Consider the following 24,785-nt stretch of genomic DNA (forward strand, 5'->3'; position numbering starts at 1 on the left):
TCTTTAGGGGAAAAAGATGGGTCTGAGGTAAAATTTCAACTCCAAATAAGTCTACATTGTGAAGCACCTGGGTTTCAGATCTGAGTGATGTGTCCTATCTCCTGTTCCAATCTTTACACCTGTCTGCATGTTGAAATTCCCTAAATGGAACTGCAGTGCAGTCTAGTTTTAGCCTGTATCAGCTTGTCCTGTTTTAACAGTCTTTTACTTGAACTGCTGCTTCAATAATTTGGTGAAAGGTGCCATTTGAGGAAAAAAGTATTCTTAAATAGTTGAGCCTCCCCAAATCTGCATCTGCCATGATTCTAGCTTTTTTTTCCTCTGTGACAAATTTAAAAAGCCTTCTAAGACCTTTTTTTCGTGGCAATAGTCAAAGCTATTAATGTTACTAGGATATAGTGGTTGCATAGAAACAGCTGGATCCAAAAAGTGATTACTTATGTGGTATGGGATTATTTATGTGGTAGGAACCTTTGCTTTTCAAGTACTTCCATACTGTGCATCTCTGCTACACAGAATTAAAGATGCTGCACGTTGCCACCAGAGAGAAAATCGTGATGTAGAGCAACGTAGTCTGGGGTCAGCAGTGAACCAACAACATAAAAAAGCTGGTCTGTTAGCTGTGTGCTCGCTCTCTGAGCTACGTAGGATTATTCCTCCTGGGGATGCTGTCAGTGTCCCTGTGTTTACACACTATTGTAAAGCAACGAGAACCTGTCTTGCTCTACAAAATACTTTCCTTTTTACTTCTGCCATAAGGCAATTTTTCCTGTTTTTTCATCATCTCACCTGAAGGTCACCTCTACAAATAATTATGGTCCAAGTGTCAAGAAAATAATTGTGTGCTATGAAATGGTGTAATTGGAAACTGGTGCAAGAAAGCTTTAAGAAGACAACACACCGACAAAATCAATTTGGTTGAATGGTCGAATCCATTACAGGTATGGTGCACTGGTGTAATAAAGATATCAACATCTATTTTCTCTGTTTAACAACAAATAAAATACAAGATTGAGCTTCTAATTTTCATCCTCTACACAGATGCCATGTTAAAAAACCATGACATGTGGTAGTGTTGCCAAATTCTTCAAAGAACCGTGCCCATCCAGTCTGAACACTGTAAAATTTGCTGCTTTTTATGCTTATGCAAAAAAAGATGCTGTTCTAGAATAAAAATATAGGCAACCTGTTTTTCTTCTGAGCTATTTAGTTATAAAACAATGCTGGGGCTCCATTAATCTGGGTGGTTTCCTGACCAAGTATTTAGATCTTAATGTAAATGTCTATAAATAATACAGTGGCAGCAGCATTCTTTTGAGGACAAAATTCAAAGAGGTGCTGTTTGAGAAGTGGATGCTTGCTTAGGGCAGTTATATTTAGGGCTCTAATGGAAGTGTACAAGTTATGCTTTTTATCCAAACTATAAATGGCTACAACCAAGAGACTTAAACTTTGAAATGTGTTTGGCACTTATGCAATGTGGAAGACAGGCCAGAGCCTTGTAGTGGAGTTGTTGGGGGATTTTTTTTCTGCTAGCTTTACAAATATTGCCAAATTCTTGTAGTGTTGCTACCCCTGAAGGGTACATTCAAAACCAGATATTGTAGCTACTCTTGTTTGTAACTGGCGTTGACCCTTGAAAGGCTGAATCCTGGAAAGAGTACAAGCATGATGATGATGAGTAGGTGAGAGGGGGACAAGAAGAAGAACGCAGATGCCGAAGTAGAGAGTAAAATAGGTGCTAGAAGCCAGAGCAAGTGGCATGCATCATGGAAGAAAGCCAAGTAGGAATGTAGATGGTATGAGATGGTCCTTTAGTACTGCATATGATGTGAGAAGTAGCCTAAGGTGTTGCAAAGATAGAGGGCAATATTCAGCAGCTGGTGAATAAGTGGAATTCCTCAACTCCACTTCTGAGTCTCCAAACAATTGGTCATTGTTGACAAGATCTCCAGGATGCTTTGATGTGAGGAAGCAGAAAGTTGCAAAATACTATCATTAGTAAGAGACTGATTTGCTGTATTGTGGAGAAAAAAAATTGCCAAATACTTCCAAGTGGGTGTTTGAGGAAATAAAAATTAAAAGCGAAGTATTCTCTGTTCAGAGATAGAATTGTTGCTGGTCTTTAGCACTACCAAAATACTCCTAGACAGTAAACCCTGTCTCATGGCACGTATCAAACACACACATTGTTATCTGTATGGTGGAGGTTTGTGTTTATACTTGTGCCAAAAACTTGTGCTCACTAAAGCTAATATTGGGCTCCAGGCAGTTTTGGGGTAAAAATTATGAAGCTTGTGATTCATGAACTACTCATGCACGTAAGTGCTGGTGTGAGCAATTTGCTGTAGCTACGCTGACAGCAATATTGGAGATTAAACTCTAGGTATCAAACCTACAATATAGTCTTTTTTTCTCGTGAACTACCAAGGATACACCCACCCAAAGTTTTGTATTGTCTGGCCAATGACTCAAAACCTGAATCATTTTTGTCTGCAGGCATGGTATGCATGTGATCATCCTAGTGAGACTCCAGACCTTGCCCTCTTGAGGTCAGGCTTTATGGTCCTAGAACTGTGCTATGTTTCACTTAGATAAAATTTCAATCTTATATTGAGTGACTGAAGAGTATTTCACCCTGACAAAATCAAAACTGAGCAGCTATGCATCAGAGGGCTGGGGTTGCTGACAGCTAATGGAGACAATCCTTGAGTCGTGTAGAAAAGACCAGTCCTTTAGGAGCAGCAGTTCGGTTACTGTTGAGTTCCTATTTCCTCATGGCTTTTTTAAAGTAAGTGCAGAATAAACAACTCTTACGATGCTCTGGTATTTTAAGTCATTAACTGATGTAATTGCAGTCTTGATGGTGGTTATTAACTGGCTGCAGTTTTTAAAATTTTATTTTAATGGCATGTTTACTACAGCCAGGAGAGTGTAACCAGGGTAGATTTTATCCGACCAAGGGCTCACCTATATAAAGAAGGTGATGGGCAGGGGTCATGTAGAGCAAGCTCTTTCAAAAGATTGTTCTGGAATAGCTGAGAAGCGATTGCATGGGATTATTCTGGAGTAGTGCCCTGGTCAGATCCTCCATCTAGACGTTCCCTAAGAAAAGGAACTGGGAGTGACAGAGGATATAAATTTACTATGCTCTTTGTGTTTGGCAAGCATACAGATCATGGGATGTATAAATAGAAGAATTGAACGCAAGTAAAGAGAGGTCATTATGGCATGTACAAAGAGCTTAGTCAGACCACATCTGGAGAACTGGGCACGATTCAAAGACCATATTTCAGGAAGGACAGTGAACAATAAGGAATGGATTAGAAGAGAGTATTGTAGAGAGTACGAGGGCTCTAGCTGGTGCCTGCAGTTGCTGCAGTCCCACTGGTTACTCCCAATGAAGCTGTTTTTACTATAAAGCACCTAAATTGGAGACTTGTAAAGAATCCCAAGGGAATGGAGAAAGTGATATCAACCTCCTCTCCCTGAGCTTTCTAATCCCACAGTAATGCTACTAAATGACTTGGTGTTTCTGGAGTTGCCATTGTTAACTGTCATATCTCTTAAGGTTTGTTTTTTTAGCTTTCATATATTTTTTTCTTGTGTGTATATATATTATTTCTTCTTTATAATTTCTTGTGATATTTTTGCTATGTTTCTCAGAATAACTGTCCCAATATTGTATCCACATCAAAATCTTTATTAGGCTTAAATCCATTTTGCCTTTCTTAACCCTCTCAGTTGGGTAAAGCTTCTCTTCTTGTATCATAAGCTCCATTGAGGTGGAATTATACATTGTCACAATATTGTGTCCTTTCATTTCAGAAGTGTCTCAGAGAGTTTTGGGATTGTTGAAGGTAAAAGGGTTACGTAAATGAAAGATGGACTGTTGCTAAGGGACAAAAAATGTACTATTGACACATACAGGAACTATGGGGACGCTGCTGAGATGTTGAGTAGCATGAAGGAGTAAGATGAGAATGAGAAATGAAGCAAGAATGCTGCTTCTGTCAGACTATCCTTAACAGGAATGAAGCAATATTTCTGTTTTCCAGCTAAGTGAACTGGGACACTGAGATTGAGTAAATTGCTCAGGGTTTACACAACTAGTTAATGCTAAGTCTTCTGCTTGTTGGACCACAGTCAATTTTTGGCACAAGAATTTTGGTTTTGTATTTCTTTCACAGTGTTCATAATCTATTTATACCATGCCTCATAAAACTTTCTCTCTTGTTTTTTTTATTGATATTTATAGCCCAGTATGGGGTTTTCTCTTTAATGTGCCTTACTGGATCCTGAAAATAGGAGTCCTAGAAACGTAGGTGGATTTATCTGTCCATGTAACATTATAGTCTAGTGTGGACCTTCGCCCTGTCCTCAGACCCTGTGTAGAAGATCCAGTGCCTGGAAAGCCACGTGTGCAAAATTGTAATGGATCAGGCTAGGAACTGGAAATAAGGTCCATCACCGTCTCATAAAAGCACTGATACCTTTTATCTTACAAAGTATGCTGCTGCTGCTAAAGGTAAAATTTGCTGTGTTTTTTGGCAGCCCATAAAATGTAAGCCAAGGATGTGTTCCCTTGAGCTTATGTTCAATTAAGCACATGGGGCCAGGCCAGATTAGTGGTTGTCCAGAAGACCACAGGGATATGGAAGTGGGATTATGACTCAGTGAATACTGGCTCGGTACAAAACCAAGACCTTTCTCCTACATTTATAGTCATTTGCAATCCTGTATATCACAGCTGGATTAAAATATAATAGTTCCTACAGATACTTCTTACCTTCTCCCCTCCAACTTCCAGCCCAGTTCCACCATTTTCATAGCAAAAGTGAGGCAAAGCATGTTGAACGTTTGCAAGTGTGGGATGAAGACGGGGCACGGTTAGTTACCTAGGAGTAAGGAGACATTTAAGTATTTGTGGTGACTATCAGTAGGCTGCTGCTCTTTCTCTGGGCAGTGTTACAGTTCGCATTGCACTGCAGAAGCTGGGTGCTCTGCTGCTTTCACCTGCTTTTGGAACAGGAGGTGCTGCAGTGCCCTGGGCCCCAGAAAAGGGGTAGTGGATTTTAAGAGTGCTTTAAAACTCTGTTTTGGGGTGTTTTGATACTTCAGCCAAGCAATGCCTGTTGACACAGAGCTACATGAAGGACCGGACTTCATGCTTTAAGACAACACATCTCACCAAGGGAGGTTCAGGTTGGACATTAGGAAGAATTTCTTCTCAGAAAAGGTCATTAGCCATTGGAAGGGGCTGCCCAGGGAGGTGGTGGAGTCACCATCTCTGGAGGGGTTTAAGAAAAGCCTGGACATGGCACTTAGTGCCCTGGTCTAGTTGGCATGGTGGTGTCAGGGCAATGGTTGGACTCGATCCCAGAGGACTCTTCCAACCTGGTTGGTTCTGTGTGATTCTGTGATACAGTTTGCCTGGACTTCAGGAACGTTATTTGTTAATTGGAAGGGGACATTGTCTTCACGAGCAGTTAGACAAAGACCGAGGAGCCCATGTGAGGGCTGTGTGAAGCAGACAGGTCTGTCCAGAAGTGTCCGATTAGGTCAGCAGCTCTTTGATGGAGAGATTCAGTTGAGCACTTGCAGAACATTTAAAGATCTCTCTCTTCTTGAAGTTCTTCCATCTTCTGCTTTTCCTCCTGTTTTCAATTTCAGAATCACTGTTTAATGTGGATGCAGATACAAGCAACTGTGTTTGATTTTTCTTACTGCTGACAGAGACAAACTGAAAGAGATGCCTGCCTGCTTTATAGCAGAAGCCACAATATTTTCCTATATGTTAGCAATTATATGCATTGTTTCCTGATCACAAGTCTTTCTCACAATCTATACCGTGACTGTAGTTGATTATAGAGCCTGATGTGTTTAGGTTTGAGTGAGTTCTATCAGGAACACTTTGCCTGTTTTTTGAGGGAGTGGGGAGAGTTTGTGTATATTCTGTCAGAATGATCCTGTCTCATTTCATAAAATAAAGGAGGGCTGAGCTTTCCTAGCAGTGGTAGGTCAGCAAGAAGAAAACAGAGCTCCAGGAATTGGCATTAATTCTAGTTGGTGCCCCATACTCTGAATTGATTGGCAAGGGGGAACTGCTTGGCATTGTGTTGCTTGGTAGAATGGGAACCAAAAAACAAGGAGAGCCTTGAACGCTCCTTACCATGAAGAATTACAGGACTTTGTGCAAGGTGACAGCTATCCCGGTGTCACGGCCAAATTCCAATGTGGGAACTGCAGCTGCAATTGGGTGAGGTTTTTACTGGGTCCATTGAAATCAGTGGGATTTGGCTGTTCACATCAGCATCTTCACTGTCTGCCTTCAAAATTTTGGCCTTCCACATTGCAAAAGCACCCTGATGCTGGAGACCAAGACTGTTTTTTCTTATTTGGTTTCCTAACACATTTTTGTAGCATATTCACAGCAGTTCTGATTTCACATATGTGGCTTTTTGCGGTATTAGGGGCTTTTAGAAACAATTTCCAACGTATAAAGACAATATTGAATTTTCTGAGGGCTTTCATTTCTGGTTGGTTTTGCCAAATAGATACTTGTCTTCTGTTGTGCTAATTCTGTTACGGTAGCGATCAGTAACGATTGCCACTGTTTTATGTGCAATGCAAACACGATAGAGAGAATCCTTGCCCAGAGAACCTGTTTTTTTTCTGGCCAAAGGGAGAAATCAATGTACATTGTATTGTCTCATAGACTTTACTAGGTTTATTTAAAAAAAGAAAAGAGGCATTCTTTTCTGTGTCAGTATATGGCCGTGTCCTAATTATATTCCTGGTTCTTTGCCTAACCTGTCCTGAATACAGGCAGTGCATTTCTGAAATAAGGGAGTTAGTACCCTGGGCAATCTCCGTGAGGAATCCCAGACAGCAGAATTCCAGTGCTTTCCAGACAAGTCTCCTTGGCCCTTTGCCACTTGTGAGTGGCCCCGTCTTAACCTCCAGACACCATTGAAGTGTTTGAAAGTCATCAAACGGCTGAAGAGTTGATCACTGGGAAGTTGTCTCCCAACGTGAAGGATTTAGATTAGAGAAGGCACAGAGAGAATCATTACAGCAAGGTAAAAATGATGGGTAGTCCTTTTTCACGAATGTCACGTGCAAACAGCACGAAGTGTGAAGATAACATGAAGACTTTAAAAAATTATTTGAAATAAGGTTTTTAAACATTCAAATCTTAAAATAAAATTCAGGTAAAAGTCTGCATTTGCATGTATCTTGATATCAAAAGAACAGAAGTTGATGCCAGTCTCTGAATTATCCCAGGATATTCAGAGATGGACCCAGAGTTCCTTACAGAAGTCGCCTTGCTTGAGGGCAGGATGGATTGCCCAGCTCGGGGAAAACAGCGCAGAGTTTTGCACAGCCCCACTCACGGGAGCAATGATGTTATAGCCAAAGCTCTCAGCAGAACTGCTGCACCTCTTAAAGCAGAAAGATGTCCAAGAGTGTGAACAGACTTTTCCCTGGACCTAGCTCAGACTGTGGAAACATTTTGAGTTGCTAAAAAGCATTAAATTACAGACAACAATTTCAAAATCTTTAGGCAAGCAGAATAATTTGAGTTTAAGGAACTGCTTAAGTGGAGTTTCACCCAGTCGTGACTGCCCTTTTTAAGTTCCTTGGCAGCAAGTGCCCATGAACAGGTTTCATATATTAACTGAGGTAGAATAAATATGCCTTTATTTCCAGCTGCTATTTCAAAGGCTATGGAAATACCAGAAACAAATTGGTAGCCAGCCATGCCTTAATCGCAGCGCTACAAACGTGCTTTCAACTGGGCTGCTACAGGGTGTTGCCTCGTGCCATCCTAGAGAGGTGACTTCTTACCTCCTTGTGCTCTTGAGGTTTGATCTAAGCCACGCTCAAATTATTAGGCTCTCACTAACTTCACCTGGGCTTGGATCCCATACTTAAAATCTTGGTTAATTAACAAAAAAATTGTGACCGGAATGCCAGGATACAGCCAAGGATGTGTAGGAAACACAATGTAGGCCACATCAGAGAAAATATTGTAAGAGCAGTGGTGTGCATGCCTGAATGGTTCGTTCCTGCACGGTAATTACGTGCCGTTTCTCGTTGTTTTGTGGGGAAAACACGTTCTTGAACGTCAGGAAATAAATCCAGTTTTAACGTGATTTCAAACAGAGAGTGTGTTTTGACATGAGTTGATTTATTTCAGTTACAGTTTTGCTTGTTTAGCTAGCCATGATTAAAACCAGTGTTGCCACAAATATAAAAATACAGAAATGTGAATGCCAGATAGAAATTGTCCCTCCAGTTTATACCAGCATAACACCTTTTGACTGCAGACTCCTTGATTTGTGTGAGAGAAGAGCAGGTACCACCATTTGGGGTAGAAGTAGTCATCACAATGCAGTTGTCTCTGTTATCAAATAATGTGTTTTTAATGGATATTAAAGATTAAATCCTGTTCCTAATTATAATACCAGTGGGCCAAGCTTGACTGCAGATGTCCTTGTGCCTGAATTTCTGATCTGAAGAGCAAAGATGATGCTTTTCCAACTCCGCACAGTTACTGGAGATATATCGAAGAGGAAATCAGGATTAGCGTGATGGAAGACGTAATAAGTGTGGGGCACACTTCCACTTTGCTGCCCATTCGGTCGCTGCTCTCCGAAGCAGTGTCAAGAGGTGTGTTTTCTCCTTCCCAGGCCTGCTCGTACCTATCGAGACCTGCCAGATGTGGGGATGTGAAATCTGATGTAATGAGGGCCTGATTCATACCCCATTGGGAAAATCCCCAGTGGCATCATCGGGCTCTGGCACATGGCCAGAGTCTCGGTAACTTCCTTATTTCTCTCTCGTTCATAGGGGATATTCCTCAGCTGTACCAAGGCAGATGACAACATAAATCTTGCCTGCAACTATCTTTTGCGAGTAATTTTTCCAAAAGTAAATAAATCATCTGTGTTTCCTCTTACCCACAGCACCTGGCAAACTGTTAACTGAAAAACTGAGAAAATGTTGTTTCATTTGTGTGCCAACTTAAATCATTCTACAAATCTTTATTTTTAATTCCTTGTTAGAAAACAGAACCAACTGAAACTGGCTGGCAGAGGAAAAGTGCCTATTTTTTTTCCCTCTGTCTGGCTTAGTAATGTAACTGCCAGTTTCTCTGTAGAGTTATATGCCTCTATTTGAAACTTTTGACACATCAGTCTCTTTTCATTCTCCCTCTGCCATAAATTCAATCCATATGTCTTAAAACATTCTTTCATAGCTTTAACATGGAAAAGGAAGTGGCTTAGGCTCTGTATAGGAGGCTTCACTGTATTTAAACCAAGCTTTTCTAGTTTGCATGCATCGCTTCTGTTAGCTCTTAAAGCCTCGACTTCCTAATTATTCAGGTTACAGAGGGCATTGGCAGAGTTTTCTCCAGTAACTAACAGTGATGTACAGTGAAGAAGCACAACAGGATAAATCATTCCCTTATCCTCAAAATATCCAGGAAGTTTTTGATGCAGCCCTTGGCTTTGCCACCAAGCAGGATGCAAAGAGGATGTGAAAAGGGTAGGAGAGATCCATTCAGCATAAAATTTCAAAAGCAAACATCAAAACAAAGAAACAAAGGAGTTGCACAATGCGCTGCTGTTCAGCTGGCAGGGGTTTGTTTGACAAGAATACACAGCACCTACGTGACAGGAGGTCACTGCAATAGGGCTGAAGTATCTCCACATCTAAGACTGAACCGAGGTCAGAAGGTGAGGCTGGAAAGGAAACGTGGGTCTAAGCTGAAATACACTGGTATGGCTGTGCATGGATCAAAGTGGAAAAATCAAAACTACAGGATGCAGCAGGGTAAGAGCACAGGCAGCCGTGGCTGTAAGCGTCCTCGTCTGAAACCACTGAAAATTTGGGCCTACGTGAAACTGTATGGCAGGTTTTTTTGTAGCATCCCCGGTCTTCGCTACCATTTCCAACCAATTATCTCAAATGGTCTCTAATTTGCCAACAATGCAAATGAGTTGTAGGGATATGTGCAAAGTAGGACGGGGTCCCAGTAACAACTAGACAAAATCCATCATTCTATTCAATTACTGTGCATTAATGCTCATATATGCAAGAAGATAAAATGGAAGGAGTGTGTGTGTGGTGAATGCGTGTGTGCAATGTAATTATCTTTCTAATCTCTCTCTATCGCAGAGGGGTCATTTATAGAGATGGAATTATAGTCAACCTCAAAACTTGTGGGTGGTGTTTGGCATATCCAAAGGTTCACACATGTAGAAACCACAGTCTGCGCATCTGAAGCTACACGCAGGTTCAAAGGACTGGCATAGCCCGTGGTTTTTGTTTTCAGAGTTGCAGAGATTGCAGCTACCATTTACCTAAGATGGACTCGAGGTTATCTTCCACACCTCTCAAAATCAGGCCCTTACATCTAGCGATCTGCATACAGCTGTTCAAACCCAAGCTGTTGTGTGCGCAGCCGAGTTGTTGTATAAACAATATTAGAGACTTCACTAACGCTTTTCATGTAGCTTTATCTCAACTGCAATTTGTTGCTAGCTTTTAAAGGCTGTAGAAACATCCAACCTTACTCCCTAGAGCCTAGTTTCACTGTTTCAGCCGTTCCAATGGTATTTACAGCACTGTTTGATTTTATTTGAACTGTTCAGAAGACCTCAAGTGCCCCAAGAAAGGTGCAAACATGTTCAAGTTCCCTATCGCTCCTGTTAGTAGAGAGATTTGCTTTTCCACTCCTGTGACTTCCCTTGTGACAGGCCTGTTCTCTGCTCTCCTCCCCAGGTGTGCTCTCTCTGCCTGCCTACTTCAGCCCGTACAACGACGGCTCTGTGTGCAGCGATGGACGGGCTGATGCTTACGCCCAGCTGGAACTCCGAACTCTAGAGCAGTCTCTGTTGGCAACTTGCGTTGGAAGCATCTCTGAACTGAGTAAGTTTCGGATGTAATTGAACGTGGGTTTCTTTCTAGTGAAGTAGGAGAGCCAGCCCCTCCGCTATTGAGGCCAGGGGGAGTGTTGCCGTTGTTGACAGCTTGAGCAGTATTTGGCTAACATTATGTAAGATTTAATTGTCTCGTGGTGCTGTTTATGAAAATCAGGTTGTTTCATTAGACTACTTTATATTTAATTCACCTTGGAGATGTATAAGTTGTGGCTTTTCTAGCCTTTTGGTAGGTAGTGGGGCTAGTGCCAACAGATGGATGCTTTTGCCTAGATGCCTCTGGAGGCTTTCTTGTACGTTTGTGGAACACAGCAGTGGCACCTCCCTCGGACAGCAAAGAGGGTTCTCTTTGTTAGTGCTTGTGCAGTGGAAATGTCAAGGGTGCAGGATATTAAAGGAAAAGCTTTTTGGTTACTTAAAAAACAAAAAGTGGAGGGAAAAAAAATCTGAGAGCACTTTGGTAACAAAAACTTGTTCAAAACCTCATTTTTTAATGCTACCCAAATGAAATGTTCCATTCCTAGACTACTCACAAAGCTCCTTTAAAGTAAACAAAAATGATTTATGTTTTCCCAGTCTACTTCTCCCTTGCAACATTTCTGCTGGCATCACTTTCTTAGTCTCTACCATCTGAATGCTAATGAATGTCAGGGCCGGCAAGGAGTTTGTGGGTTTCACCATTTATTTTGCAACCTGCCTTAATTTGAGGTTTTCAAATTCCTTCAACACACCTCTATTTATCCTGGAACACAAGCGAACATTTGTAGCATGGGCCTAAGGTTGAATACAGCTTCCTCTCTCTCTTCCCCCGTCCCTGCTTTGGCCAACTTGGTCATTACATCTAGTGAATAGATCTCCTGATAAAGTTGCCTGCCTTTTTTTTTTAAAAAAATGTTGCTGCACGTTGCCAGAAAAATAAAGAGAGGGAGTGTGCAAAGGAGAAGGAACGTTATTCTGAGCTGAAAATTTGAATTCCAGATGCATTTCTGCTATAACTGTGCAGACTTAGGAAGAATTAGGAAGACATTAGGAAGAATTTCTTTTCAGAAAGGGTTATTAGACATTGGAAGGGGCTGCCCAGGGAGGTGGTGGAGTCACCATCTCTGGAGGGGTTTAAGAAAAGCCTGGACATGGCACTTAGTGCCATGGTCTAGTTGCCATGGTGGTGTCAGGGCAATGGTTGGACTCGATGATCCCAGAGGGCTCTTCCAACCTGGTTGATCTGTGATTCTGTGATTCTGTGACTTCTGTGTTAGTACCAACGCTGGAGGATTCATGATATTCTCGTAAAACGTTTAGATCCTGGAGAGTCGGGAGCTACTTAAGTGGAAAGGCAGAGATGTTAGAAGGTTTTTCTGTTCTGAAGTGGGTCCTTCAACTGAATTCGCTAACGTAACAAACGAGTGGCACAGCTTTGTGTTGCAAACTGAGATTTTTTTAATACTCCATCGATCTGAACCACTAATAATGTTGTCGTGTTTAGACACACAGGAGCTTTGCGGGGGTTTCTCTCTGGCTTCTGTAATACTAGAACCCCATGGGTTCAGCCGGAGGTTGTTTGGCAAATTCAGTATATTGCTGTTAGGTATAAATGAATAAATAATAACTTCCGAAGAATTTCAGAGGGAGGTGTGACTAATTCATATATTGCATGGCAAAGTTCAGGGCGCTTTCTCACGAACTGGCTTTGTGATGGGGCGACTATTTCAGTTCCATCCTTTCCCAGTATTGTAACTGGAGGACACAATAGAGGAACGTTTCCTGTGGGAGTTTTAGGGGACCATAAAACATAAAGCAACAGAGGATTCTCCCAAGGAAAAAATAGATCCTAGCTATGTATAGTCATCTATAGTAATCATTCAGCTCACCGGTATGGTAGTCACACTACTCAAAGATGTCGTGTCTGAAGCCTTTATTGAAAAGCTCTTGAGAGTTTGTAATGCACCACAATAAAAGGAGAGTAAACAGGGTGTGCCCAAAGCAAGCTTATTACCCAAAGACCAGCTTTATGTGAGTGCATAGCTGCTGTCTTGGGGTCATTGCTCTGTGAACTTTTTAAAAATTTGCAGTCTTAAAATCCTTTCTGAGTAGAAACTGTGTAATACAGGTTGCCTTCTTCCAGGCCTCCTCAAGTCCACCAGTACTTGACATAGAAGCAGGTTTGGCTCGAGTTCAAAGACCAAGAGGATTGAGCAGCCCAGAAAGCTCCTGGATTGAGCTGCTTACAAGGCTCAGGGGCAAATTTCTGGCAAGCTTATGACAGTCAGTATGATAAAGATTGGCTTTTTAATGAGAGAGTCAGACCTTGTTATTCTGGAGAAATCTGGAGTGGGAATGAGAGCAGCAGACCCCTAAAAGGAGGGATTTCTATATTGAACATAACATTATTAATTCATCACAAGTGCCTGGCTGGGAGGGTAGAACGTCATAACCCAGCTGAAAGAAATGGGAACAATCTCATAACATAAAATGGTGATGCTGGCGATGAGAGTAAAGTATTTGTACTGGTGTTACTGGCTTTGCCTTGTGAAAGCTATGCTCCCAGGTTGGGCAGCGGACGTTTTACAAAGGTATCAGTAGTTTTTGTAGGCAGGTAAGAAACTGGTGTACGTGGTTGGAAAGAGGAAAAAAACAGCAATAAAACAGGATGGAAAAATCACTGTAAAGCTGTTGTTCTGAATGTATGGTGACCAAGAGAAGTTTCATTCTAGATTTTCTAACTAATAACTTGTCATTTGAAAGAAAGTTAGATTTCCCCTGCAACACCCTGCAGAGTGGCAGCTTAAAGAAAAAGAATATGTGCACACACAACATTTCTCTTAGCTGTGAGAGATTTTATTTAGTTGAAAAAGTGTACTTAAGAGGACTGTGGATGAAGAGTAAAGAGACGCTTTTGCGTTCTTTGTCTTTGTGCAGGTGATTTGGTATCGCGAGCGATGCACCACATGCAGTGCTTGAACACCATCCGCCCAGGAATGAGCCCCATTCGGCAAACCCGGCAGCAGCAACCCATCTCCTGGTCCCCTGATGCCCTCCACACCCTCTACTACTTCCTACGCTGTCCTCAAATGGAGTCCATGGAGAACCCCAACCTTGACCCTCCAAGAATGACCCTGAACAACGAACGGTATGTAGGTTGTTCAACTGTTAGGAGTCTGGGAGTTAGGCTAAGAAGGTCTCCTTTTGTAGAGTGAGTGTGTGCATGGGCAGCTCAGGCCGCTTTGTGGGATGCTACCTATCAGGCATCAATTGTTCCTGCAGTCAGGCCAGATTATGTTGTCAACCTTGCCAAGTTTACGAAGCCTTGGAATTGGAACTGGAAAGTGAGCTGTTTTTTCATGCAGTCTTTCCGAGCGAGGCATATAGTGTGTGCTGCCAACAAGGCTTGTCTAGAGACGCTGCCAAAAGTACATGTGGTTGCCTAAAGCAGTAAAGACCTTACCAAAGAAAATGTTACCTTCTGAATAGCACCAATTAACAATTGTCATCATGCTTGGGAAAAGCAACGTCGTTTGCTGTGGAGAGGTTTGAAGGGATTTATGAACATCCTTAAGGATTACTTTAGTTGATGCTGCGTGTCTGCTATAGAAAGAAATTTATATAGGAAGCCAATAACTAAACAGAAAATGCAGTGGGTCTCCCTGCCTTCTGCCAGCATCATAACTGACTCTGAAAGTAGGCCCATTATTAGAGTGGGTCAGAAATTTTCCAGGGGGATGTTTTTTCTGTTAGAAACCTCCCTGGTTTCCTTCCTGCCCAGCTCCTTGGCAGTCTGCCTGACAGGCTGGTGGCAGTGGAGAGGTGAGGAGCCCGCAGAGCCCTGGCCACAAGTTGAGTTCCGTGACAGATCAGGCAGCTCCTGCTCCTCAGCTCAAAGGCAGACTGATAGCTGGCTCCTGGCAGGGAGACCCAGGCCTCTCCGGACTCGTTAGGTTTCCCCAGTTTGAAACACATATCCAGTTTTGTTTTTATTTTGGAAATCTTACCTAAATGGGAAATTCTGGTTTCTGATTAACTCTGTTCAGTATTTATGCTAGATTTATTTTAGCCTACTGGACATCAGGCTGATGGCTCTGTCCTGGCCCTTCCCAAAAGCAGCCTGTGGCTGGGAAGTTTCATAGTGTAGTGAGGTGTTGTGAGGCCACAGTCACAAAACAAAAAAGCGAAGTGCTTGTTGGACAGGTGAGAAGGGAAAGGAGAACATCTCTGCTCTTTGTAATTCATGTGGTTTCTTCTTCCCACCTTGGGCTTTGCTGTACTGAGCCTCAGCTTCTAAAGTTTGTATGAAACAATTTTTTTTTTTATTGAGACACTTCCTAATTGCTCTCAGACTGCACTGTCTTCAGTCCAGGTATTTCTGATGCTGCAAGTCAACCCTGTCTCCTGCAGTTCTACGTTGGCCTGCACCAAGCCTGCCGGCTGATTTCAGCAGCCCTGAAGGCTTCTTGTAGCTGCATTCGCCACCATTGGAGCTGTGGTGATGGTTGATGGGTTGGGTAGTCAGGCGTGAGAAGATTTCTTGAGAATAATAGTAGATTGAACTGTCTCCTTTGCAGGCTCTGAATTTTCAGGCCAGGGTGCAGAAAAACATACCGGACAGAAGGCAGCCTCTGTAATTTCAGTCTTGGTGAGTTACTTTAGGTTCAGGGAAACTTCAAATAAGGAGAAAAATATAAAGTTGTCACTCTTCTGCCATAATATTTTGCATGTGGCTGGGCTGTGTAGCTACCTCCACTGGCCACTTGTTTTCATTTTCTCTTGGTTGCTGAACCATCTTTCTGTACTTTAGTGTAGTTTGTACTGGACCGACTTCTTTGAGGTCTCAGTCTGGCGGGACCTCAACTATTTTACAAAGCAAAAAAGCTTGTCTTTCTGTTTGTCTCCAAAATCCTTTCAAAAAGAGCAATGTGTGAGTAGAACTGTAGCATCAGAGAGAACCAACGTACACATGTAAAGAACCAAGAGGAATTTAAGTGAAGTAAAATAAAATAGGATTAGGAAGAGGCATGGCTGCACAACTCCGAGCCCATTGGTAACTCTGTTTTTTGGGCTCACTGTTCTTAATCAAATGCCCTGCCTCGTGCAAGGTGATTTATTTTTTTTGGACATTAGGAAGAATTTCTTCTCAGAAAGGGTTATTAGACATTGGAAGGGGCTGCCCAGGGAGGTGGTAGAGTCACCATCTCTGGATGTGTTTAAAAAAAGCCTGGACATGGCACTTAGTGCCCTGGTCTAGTTGCCATGGTGGTGTCAGGGCAATGGTTGGACTTGATGATCCCAGAGGTCTCTTCCAACCTGGTTGATTCTGTGATTCTGTGATTTCATGTTTTCACGCTGTGCAAAAAACGAGTTTTCATGGGGGCCAGATTCTGTAAAGTTGTACCACTGGTTCCCACAGTTGTACAGCTGAAGCTGCTAAACAGCTTGTATCAGAAATGTAGATTAAGCTTTCTATTTTGTGTTGTGTTCTTTTCAGTGCTCTCAGGATAATGATGTTACTGCAGCTACTTGTTTTGTACACTGAGGATAATAAATGAGTTAAATCAGGAGTGCAGTTATCTCTCCAATTGCTCCCAAACAATGCTCTTCACATGGTTCACTGGAGTTTGTTTGGAATGTAGGCTGCAACTCTATTCTGTTTTAAAATCCTCGCTAGATCCTATAACAGCTGGTGTAAGGGAAATTTCTGCCATTTTTTTCTGACCAGTACTTAGCTGTAAAGGAAATTAAAAAGGATATATTAAAATGGAGCAAAACCTGACATTAGGGGGAAAAAAACAGAACCTGAGGACTATCAGTTTAAACAATTGGCTTTGAAAAGTTTATGAAGCCTGGAAATAAAATTAGTCCTGCTCGGTATAGCAGAAATGAACATCCAGTCCTACCTTTCGTTTGTTCCAAGATGCATTTGTACGTGTCTTACTGTATTGACCTCTGCCCACATTATTTTGCGTAGCCAGGGGGAAAATATTGCTAGCAGTGCTTTATCCAGGAGACAGTTTACTCTTTCCTAGCTTAAGAGGAGAGATGGTTGAGGCTGCATGTGAGATGCCGGCCTCATGGTATGATAGATGAGGGCACTGATTCACCTAATGTGACTTGGCAAAGCTGCACAGCCCCGTTTTTTTATTCTTTCCTGAGCTGTGCTAAATCAGCTGCAAACTCTGCATTGCTCTTTTGTGCATTTTTGCTCTCTCTGTGGAATATACTTGTTATGTAAATTGCAATCCCAGTTGGTTTTCTACTGAAAAAACCCTCTCAGTAACAAACAAGGACAATAACGCTGACCTGTTCTGCGTTTGCTTGTGCTTCAGTTTCTAGGCTGCTGTATTAGTCTATCAGTATTGAACACCAACCTGAAATTTAGCAGAGAGAGACTGTTAGAGCTTCAGACTTGGTAAAACCTGATCTTGGGAAGATCTGTGAGCCACGTTGATTCAATGAAAGGAACTGCAGTTGCTCAGTACGTCTAGAGACCTGACAACCTACTATCCATCCTGCTTAGCTTTCTGTTGTCTGTGAGCTTTGTGTGTGTCACACTGCAATGCAGAGTGCTATGAAAATCATAACACTGTAGGGTCTGGAAGGTCTTTACTGTACTGCACTTCAACGTGAAGGCAAACATAGAATTCAAGTTCTGAAACCATGCCTAATGGAGGGTGGCATATGCTATAAAGGGCTTCAAAAAACCTAGCCGAGCTTCTGAACAGATCCTGCAGCAAACTGTACAAGGTAGGAAAGCATACACACTTGCACTTAGGTATTCAGGCACCCCAATGAACAGAACCAGTTTAAACTCATCAGCTGTGTGACTTATCCATGCTAAAACACCTTGGCAACTAAAGAACTGAGGTGGGTAAACTATAGAGTTCTGCTGGAATGGGGGGGATGTAGTCATCTCTCTAGAGCTTGGCAGATAGAGGAGCTTTCTCTTTTGGCCTCCAGCGTGTGAATGATTTGGGATGCCACTAGATTGAAACTCTGGGAAGTTTGTGGGTTGGTTGTATCTGGTTCTGATACTTACCTCCAGGTAAAAGCATTGTAGCAGAAGGAGGAGAGGAGGCAGAATTAGAGAGAGAGCACCCAGGTATCATAAGCAAAACATTTGAAACATTTACACAATGAATGCAAATGCTTGCTGTATGATCAAGCCATGACCCACTTGGAACCCCAAAATGACCGTGTTTGCTGCGTGGACAGTAAACTGTCTGCTGTTTGGTGTCAAATAGGCCACCTGAGGGAGTGTTTTGCAAATACGGAGTGCCACTTGTGCAATACTTTGGCAAACGGATTAGACCGTGAGGTGAGAACAAGCTGCTTTACTCAGTCACAATACACCTGACTGCCTGAAGGCTAAGAGCTTATCTGTGTCATCAGAGAGCACATCTGTCTGTCTTGCTGCAAAAAAGCATCTCTGCTGGGCCGAGTTTCTCAGAGGTCATAGTCTGTATTGTGTCAGAGGTCAGACAATGCGTTTTTGGACCGTGAAGAGTGAGCAGATACGTGGCACTCGTCCTCTCTCTGCTCTGTTCCTGCTCTGGGTTTTTTCCCATTGCTTATGTCAGGCTGGCTGAGCTTGGGAGCAGTTTGAGATCATGTCCCAGTGCAGCAGAGCATGTTTGCTGGGGTTGTTTGGGATACTGTGACCTGAGAAGGGCCATCCAAAGGTAAACGAAGTTTCTTTCTCCCTTCTTCACTTTTTCCCAAGTGGAATATAAAGATTTTGTTGTCTTTTTAATGGTGTGTCAAGGCAAGAATGCTCTCTCAGTGATACTTGTCTTAGGGAGTATTTGTCTGCTCCCCACAAAGCACAAATTGAGGTCAATATTATAGACTCATTTTACAGCTGGGTGGACTAGTCTACCCTAGGTTAGATGACAGCCAATAGTGGTCCAGCCTTAAAGCTAGGAATAGACACCACTGACTGCCCTCGTCCCATCTCTTTTTGGTTATCACATGTGTACAGCATTTATTGTAAGAAAGTTAGCATGATCTAATACCTAAAAATAGGCCAAAAAGTTGGATCCTGCTTCCTTGTGTAGCTGATTATCTGTGTGTCTTTGGTAGGCTGAGCCTCCTCCTCTTCCAGCTGCCCTATTTAAAACTATAAATTGTGTTTGCCTGTTGTTGATCTTGTTGGTCTGTAGAATGTTCCAAAAGTAGTTCTGGCCTTGTCCATCAGTGCCCATGGATCCAGCCATGTCAGACCTTTCTGAGCTATCCATGTTGCAGACATGCCAAGTTTTACACATTGTCTGAATTTGCTGGTGCATTATTTTATTCCAAATGTCAACGAGTATAAAACAATTTACATCAGCAGAAGCACACAGACTGTACCCATCTGACTCTGTCAGTGAAAATCCAGTAAAACGCTAGTGCAATTCCAGAGCTGATGTAGGATTTGTCAGCTGCCAACAGTAAAATGTGGGGCTTGCCAATTTGATGGAAATTCACAGCTCTTCAGCTGGAAAAGCTGTGGACACTGCAAGAAGCCAACTGCAGTCACACAGGGGGCCACCTCATACGGAAAGAGAAAGCTTCATTCTGTTTTCCCTGCACAGGCGTCTAGAAGACTTGCCTCAGATTTGCTCCTTCTCTAGAGGAGTCTGTCTTGTGATATGATTGTAAACAAACCTGGGGTCACCCAGTTGCTCCCTTGTCGCATGAAATCCTTCTGCTGCTTGTTCTGCTTTCAGCTGGGTGGCTGCTTCTACCTACAGGGTTCAGGAGGGACCTAACATTTTTTCTGCTTCTAAACAGGAGCCCTCCCATGGCATCTGTTGCCTCACGTGATCCAGGGCCCATGGATAAGCATGCAAACCATGTTTTTCAATAGGGTCAAGCAGGAGAAATGGACTAGTGCCTGCTCTCCTGTGCCACCTTAGCTGGGGAGGAGGAAGGAGCTGAGCTATCTACTTGGGTTTTCTCTCTGTGGAGTGTTTGCAGCAGTGCTGGCTCTGAAATATTATTTATTGTGAAAGGATGAAAAATGCATCTGATGCTGCCAGAAGAAAAGATTGTAGCCCTTTCATGCTATTTTTGAGTGCTATTTCCTCAAATACTATATTCTTCCAATATTTGAGCTATTAATTTAAATTGTCATTAGCTAGAACACTTGGTATTTTTTTGTCTTGTGGCATATAATCCGAATTTACTCTGGCTAGCATGGAAACCAGAGATGGGTCTACATTAATAGTTCCTGATACAGTGTCAAAATCCTGTCCAAGCATCCCTGGATTCAATGGTGATCAAGTTTGCATCTCGGCCTATTATGCTCCTAGATTCAAATACCCATGCTCAGACCAGACTGAGTAGAGCAGTGGCTTTATGACCTTATTTTATCTTTCATACTTTGTGAAATTCAGTCTGTCCTCAGATACATCAGAGACATGCCATTGACTTCTGCTGAGAGAAGAATAATCTCCAAGTAGTCTGTGCATCTGCTTTCCTTCAGTGCTACTTTCCAGAGCCTTCTGGCATAGTTTCCCTGTCAAGAGTCTTGCGGTGGTTGATGAGAGCCCCTGTGCTATGGCTATTTCTAAATCCCCAGTGACCATCTGATGAAGATGGCCTTCTCCTCACATTGTCTAAATTTCATGCTTTGAAAAAGCATTACTTTGATCTTACTTAATACCTTTTTACTTGATGATCTCTAGGAGCATCATTAGAAATAATTAGAGCCTTCAGCTTTTCCCCTGATGGTTAGCTCCCTTGTTATCCAGTGTTCAGAAAATGCCTGGCACAACTAAATGTTCATTCTGAAATTGCTTGAGACAGGAGTGATTTGGTCACGTGGATCAAATGTATACAACATATCACTTCATATTAAAGAGAATACTAACATCCCAGTTATTAATGTGAATTGGCTCCAGAAAGCCTTGCTCTGTGTTGCATGGGCATCCAACGGGCAGAAAAGGAAGGAAAACCAGGAACAACCTGCAGAGCCTGCTGCAGAGACTTGTGTTTGCTTGAGCTGCATCCTCACCATCACTGAGAAGTACCACTGCTTTCAGAGCTGGCTTGAGGCTTTTCAGGACAAATCTTTTCTCCAGATGGATGTTTCCAGACTCTCACTGATCTGTCATGAGGCGTTTTTCCCCTCTACTCTTTTTAACTGCAAGTTTATGGAATTTTATTAAGTGCAATAGCTACATCATTGTCTGTCTTTTACATTTATCTGTGGCCTAGCCTTTCCTAATCCAAATTTAATGTCTTTATGTCTGAATTCTTTTATTTTACAGCCATATCCCATTGTTACCGTGCCACATCGGAACAGAACTTGATACACTTAGTTCAATGAGCTGTGTCTTTGAAAGGGTCTGCAATAAAATAAGTTTGGGGATCTCTTGTCTGAGAGATCTTAGTGTCTTTCTCTTCTGTCTACAGCTGCCTCACCAGTCAAGAATAGGTATATAGGAATAATAAAAGTAGACCCTGATTCAATTATTTGCCTTGAGAGAGAATAATGCTGTAATCATACATTCGTATTTAACAGTACTTAAATCCACTCAGAGTATCCCTGAAGTCAAAGGATGATTACAGACAGACGTGTCAGTGAGCAAATTCCACCCCCATGCAACAGTCCCATTGATTTTTTTCCCCCAGAGCTATTTTGATATAAATATACCGATTAAATATAGGGAAACAGAAGGAAGCCTTACATTGAACTGTGCCATTATGGCATTACTTGTTCAGAGTGGACATAAAAATGTGCCCCTCTTTGTTTTAAAGCAAAAAAAAAAACTATTTGCTATTAATGAAAGATTAGTTTGGTAGATCTATTAGAAGAATAAAAACGCTATAAACAGATAAGATCATCTTCTTCCACCAACACTAAGGGGAGAAGCTGTTACCATGTATTTTTGCCCGTTTCAGACTTTGACCAGTTACTGTCAGACTTAATTGGGATTTTGAGATACTCGTTCACAAGGAAGATGGAGTGAATGGCCCTATTTCAGAGGCCAATAAGCTACAATCAACATGTATCTATTGACTAAAATAAGCTGTTCATTGGCAGTGCTAGTCCTGACCTTAGGCAGAATTATGTATTTGTTGAGCCCATACTAAATAGTTACAATATATTGAATATCTTCCACTGTTTTGAGAATTGAGAACATATTTAACAGGAGGAGTCGGTAGCTTTATCACGCTTGCGATGAGCAACTTTCACCTTCCTGCTCTTTATGGTGACCTCCCAACACATATTACAGCAGTAACATCCAGACAGAAAGAACCAGAAACACTTAGAAACTAGTTTAACAGAGTCAGATCCCGTGCTGGTGGGACTCCTTCTACATATGTGCTCCTGCTATCCTAACTGAGAGACTGAAGAGAGATCCACCATGAAATGTTTGTTTGTTTATTGCTCTGTGTGTGTGTCCGTGCGTGGTCTGAGCACCAGAGCATTGGCTATGGGAAGTGAATTAAAATCAAATCACATTAAATTCAATAGACGACAGACAGTAGTTATGTTTGGGCTCCTGGTAATATTCCTACCTTTGCCTGGCATCATCTATTGAGGTATTTGTAAGTCTCGTAACTTTTTTAATTGTTCATTTCTTTATTGTTCAAAGATTGCAAAATTGGAATGCGAGATGTGACCTTGGCAGTAGTGGGGGGAACTAATTGCAAACCCTGAGGATCGAATTCACCCAAGTGTAACTGCTGAAACTGGCAATGCAGTCTACTCTGAATTAGATTCCCCTTTTATGTTGTTAGTATAAACAAACACTACTCAGGTTTTTTTAACTCCATCTATCTCACACCTGGGACAGACTGGCCTTTCTCCCATAGTACTGGCTGTAAGCAATTTGTAGTGTTCTTGGAGTGTTTCCAAAGTAGCCTGTATCTTCTGATCTCTCTGTATTGGAGCAGAGGTGTGGTACAAACATAGGTTATTTAAATTCTCTGCAAGATTACAAGGCGGAGAATCTCACTGTATACGAAATTGAACAGCACCACAGAGCAGACTTCATGGAGAGTAAAGAGGCTGCCGTCTTATGCTGGCCTTGGCACACAGGGAAGGAATTACAGGTAAAAAAGAGCACACACACTGAAACAAAAATTTGATGCTAATGGCTGTATGTGAAGCCGTGTGCTAAAAAGTCAGGCTCTTAGGCTGAGAAGAGAGAGAAGGCTCCAGGGAGACCTCATAGCAGCCTTCCAGTACCTGAAGGGGCTACAGGAAAGCGGGAGAGGGGCTTTTTACAAGGGCAAGTAGTGACAGGACGAGGGGGAATGGTTTTAAACTGAAAGAGGGGAGATTGAGATTAGATATTAGGAAGAAATTCTTTCCTGTGGAGGCGGTGAGACACTGGCCCAGGTTGCCCAGAGAAGCTGTGGCTGCCCCCTCGCTGGCAGTGTTCAAGGCCAGGTTGGATGGGGCTTGGAGCAACCTGGTCTGGTGGAAGGTGTCCCTGCCTGTGGCAGTGGGGTTGGAACTAGATGATCTTTAAGGTCCCTTCCAACCCAAACCATTCTGTGATTCTATGAGTCTATGATTCTTGAAACCTTGCTGCTGCTTATGCACTGGTTCCCATGGACAAGAGTTGAGGATGGTCAGAGACGCCTCAAGTGTCACCAATACAAGCATGCAGGGGGACAGGTCACCGTAAAGATCACCAATTTCACGTGGTCCTGGGCAACCTGCTCTAGCTGACCCTGGTTGTGAGCAAGGGGGTTTGGACTAAACGGTCTCCAGGGGTGCCTTCCAACCTCAGCTGTTCTGTGCTTCCGTGGTTCTAATTACAGTATTTGTCCCTTAGAGTTGTTTTACATGTGTCAGCCTGGTAACCTCCCAGTCATCGGTACGTATCAATACGTCGTTTCCCAGAACTGACTATTCAGGTAGACAGCACTTGATCCTTACCATCTCCCTAGAGAAGTCATAAGGCTTTTGACAGTTTTTGTCCTGTCAGTTACAAAACATTCATTTGAAAAACATTGTTTTCTGCTTTCCTAGGCATTTTACAGTAGACCTCAATGCTTGCTGGAAATCCCCAGAAAGACTGTCTTTGACTTAAGGCAATTTCTGGCAACTGTCCCCTATTTGTAAAAATGTTTGAAAAATAGATAGATGATCTTGGGCTGTCTTGTTCTGCAATGAAGAGATGACAGCCATTGTGCATGTGTGTGTGTGTGCTACCACCCTGCAATTACTGTAACTACAGCTACAGTAATTACTGTAACTACTGTAAAGATGTCCAAGTTCTTGGCTTCTGCTCTTACGTTTCCATCTGTTCAGATAAAAAAGAAGGTGCACGAAAATGAGAGCCTGGCTGCTTAGCTGGGTTCGCAGGGCTGGTACAAACAGAAACCTTCAGTGCCTGTGGGCACGCTGTGTATTGTTTATTGTTTGCTGGTTTATGATGAGAAGACTAAGCAGGAATGAAGGAAAAATAATCCAGGGAACCTTAAAGCAAAACTGTTACAGCGTGTGTTACTAAAAAGGCATTACAGAAGCACAGAAAGGAACAAGGCTGCTTTTTCCACCTTTCGGACAGTGACTGCCCATTGAATAGTAGAGGACTCAGAGTCTAAATTTCTCTACTTGACTCTGGCTGGTTTGCTGTCGTTTAATATCAGCCTGTCTCCATTTTTCCTGGGCATAGATCCTTAAAGGCAGTATCGTGATGCCAGCGTAGTGCTCTTGTAACTAATGTAAGTAAAAAGCAGCACCTCTGTGGATGAAAGGTTCTGAACGTATTGCAAAGAACGATGATGGTAACAAGCCAACAAGTTTCTTCTTTTTCAGTAATTGCTGTTTCCAATTGAAGTTGATATTATTTCCTATTGGACTAAATTACAGACCTTCTCTTGCAGAACTTGCCTGTT

General features: G+C 42.4%; 1 protein-coding gene across 1 annotated transcript in view; it reads left to right on the top strand.

Annotated features, from left to right (window-relative positions):
• Positions 1-24,785, top strand: part of ABTB2 (ankyrin repeat and BTB domain containing 2) — a 132,404-nt gene that overhangs the window by 72,162 nt on the left and 35,457 nt on the right. Inside the window, exons 2-3 of the mRNA XM_068398242.1 lie at positions 10,795-10,941; positions 13,869-14,079. Coding sequence (XP_068254343.1) covers positions 10,795-10,941; positions 13,869-14,079 — 358 coding nt within the window. The remainder of the gene's footprint in view (positions 1-10,794; positions 10,942-13,868; positions 14,080-24,785) is intronic.

The sequence above is a fragment of the Nyctibius grandis genome, chromosome 4, assembly GCF_013368605.1.
Source record: "Nyctibius grandis isolate bNycGra1 chromosome 4, bNycGra1.pri, whole genome shotgun sequence".
Taxonomy (NCBI): domain Eukaryota; kingdom Metazoa; phylum Chordata; class Aves; order Nyctibiiformes; family Nyctibiidae; genus Nyctibius; species Nyctibius grandis.